The following is a 2,112-nucleotide window of genomic DNA, read 5'->3' as shown; positions in this document are numbered from 1 at the left end:
TTGTAGACTACTCCAAAATGTAATTATATCAGTTTGAGCAGCACGACTTTGAGCAGCCGACTCACATGCCACCTACAAACTGCACGAGGACCAGAGAACCACACTCGAGAGGCTTACATTTATACCATCACCAGCGCGATATTGAGGATGCCTACACCAGCATCATCATGCGGTGCCCCGATGCTCCAAGACTGGTGATAGCAGATCATCAAAAGATCACCAATTTGATGATGATAGATCACCATCAAAGATGAGTCTCCAGCTAACAATTTGCAAACGACTGGATTTGTCAGGACGTTGAAGTTATCGGAATAATTTTAAGTTTTGATTTCAAACCGTATCTGCGATACCATTTATGCGTACTAATGTCTTTTCCAAATTTTAAATTTCAGGCGTAGTAAAATTGCTCATTTACTTGAGAATGAATCTTGAATATTTGAAGCGTCGTATTCCAGCAAAATTTCATTTCATCATACAATCTGTTTTTCGATATTCCAGCACCAGCACGAACTATTGTTCTACTCTTTGAAAGAAAACAACAATAAGAAAATTGTTAATAAAAAATCATGCATGGATTAATAGTCAATTCAAAAATATAACTCAGTATACTCATTGCAGTGAGTGACAGAGAGCGCATTTTCTCGTCAACGAAAACGTGAAGTCACGGACAGACGATCAGACAAACGGACGGACGAACATGATGAGCACTAACAATAGGACATTTTTTCCATAAATGAGAAAATGCGCTAATAAGGTTGGATTCCCATTTAATAGCTTTTTTGAGGTAGGTATTCAGTTATACTTCCAGATGACGGAAAGAAGTTAGCTTTCTTCTTTCTTAAACTTGAAGCAATTGGTTGGTTTTACAAGCTCAAGGCAGGGCACTCACTTCTTCTTCCTGAGGGTAGGCAGGATGGCCCCGAGAGTGAGGGGAGCAAGAGGCAGCAGCGGCAGCAGCAGGCCCAGCAGCAGGTGACCTGAGAAGGTGTGCAGCAGCACCAACAATGCAGGTGCCAGTGTCCCTCCTGAGGGTAGTTACATAATAATATGTATTTTCATAAAGTAGAACATCATAATCAGCATCGAATATATTGTGCAATATACAATCTATACATATACAATATTCAATGCCATATTATAACATAATATGCAATAGAGGTATATCCAATATTATTTTCTCTACGGGTCAAAAGAAAAAAGATGTGACCAGAATTTTGAATGAAAATAAATAATAAAGCTTCAATAAATTGTAATGATCAATTTCTATGGTATTTTCCTGACTAGAGAAAGTACCTTCCGGGTCATAAATAGTTATGAACTCCAATTAATTACACAGTCAAAATGCATTTAGAGAATATGAAAAATAATGAAGAACAATAAAAGAATATTAATAAACAATTTTTCTTATAAATCTGTGAAATCGCGTTTAACAGCCTTCCCACTATAAAGACTATTTTGGGTATAAAGACTATTTTTTTGGGTATAAAGACTATTTTTTGGGGTATAAAGACTATTTTTCGGCCTTCCCCTTTATAAAGACTATTTGTGACAAGCTTCAGAGAAGCGTTGACCTCTACGAACCTGCGCCCGTCTCGACGCGTCCCACGAACGCAGCGGACCAGGGCAGGGTGGGGAAGGTGGTTTGGTGGCCCGTGGAGTAGAAGCCGTGCAGGCTGAGCAGGCACCACACCACAGGGCCGACCCAGCGCAGCCGCATAACGCTGTCTGGGATATCGTAAAACATCACAACAAGGCTGACCCTCTATCATTCAATAATAATGCATTTAAACCGTTTGTAACTGGAAATAAATTGTCTACAAACTTCACTTTCAGGTGAATAATTATAAACTAAATTGAGAATTCCGACTCAAACACAGAAAGNCCGCTGGAGTTTGCTACCGCACATCAGCGCTGCTGCCGGCCTCACGTCCGCTGGAGTTTGCTACCGCACATCAGCGCTGCTGCCGGTCTCACGTCCGCTGGAGTTTGCTACCGCACATCAGCGCTGCTGCCAGCCTCACATCCGCTGTAGTTTGCTAACGCACATCAGCGCTGCTGCCGGCCTCACGTCCGCTGGAGTTTGCTACCGCACATCAGCGCTGCTGCCGGCCT

General features: G+C 41.8%; 1 protein-coding gene across 1 annotated transcript; it reads right to left on the bottom strand.

Moving 5' to 3' along the window:
* Window positions 1-885: 885 nt before the first annotated feature.
* Window positions 886-1,720, bottom strand: LOC108669287 (GPI ethanolamine phosphate transferase 3-like). Its single transcript, XM_018156593.2, has 2 exons — window positions 1,582-1,720; window positions 886-1,025 (listed from the first exon to the last, which is right to left on the bottom strand). The coding sequence occupies exons 1-2, from the start codon at window positions 1,715-1,717 to the stop codon at window positions 886-888; spliced, it is 276 nt and encodes a 91-aa protein (XP_018012082.1). The 5' UTR covers window positions 1,718-1,720.
* Window positions 1,721-2,112: the final 392 nt, after the last annotated feature.

The sequence above is a fragment of the Hyalella azteca genome, unplaced genomic scaffold (genome assembly GCF_000764305.2).
Source record: "Hyalella azteca isolate HAZT.00-mixed unplaced genomic scaffold, Hazt_2.0.2 contig10322, whole genome shotgun sequence".
Classification (NCBI taxonomy): Eukaryota; Metazoa; Arthropoda; class Malacostraca; order Amphipoda; family Hyalellidae; genus Hyalella; species Hyalella azteca.
This window is presented reverse-complemented; position numbering and strand designations above follow the sequence as displayed.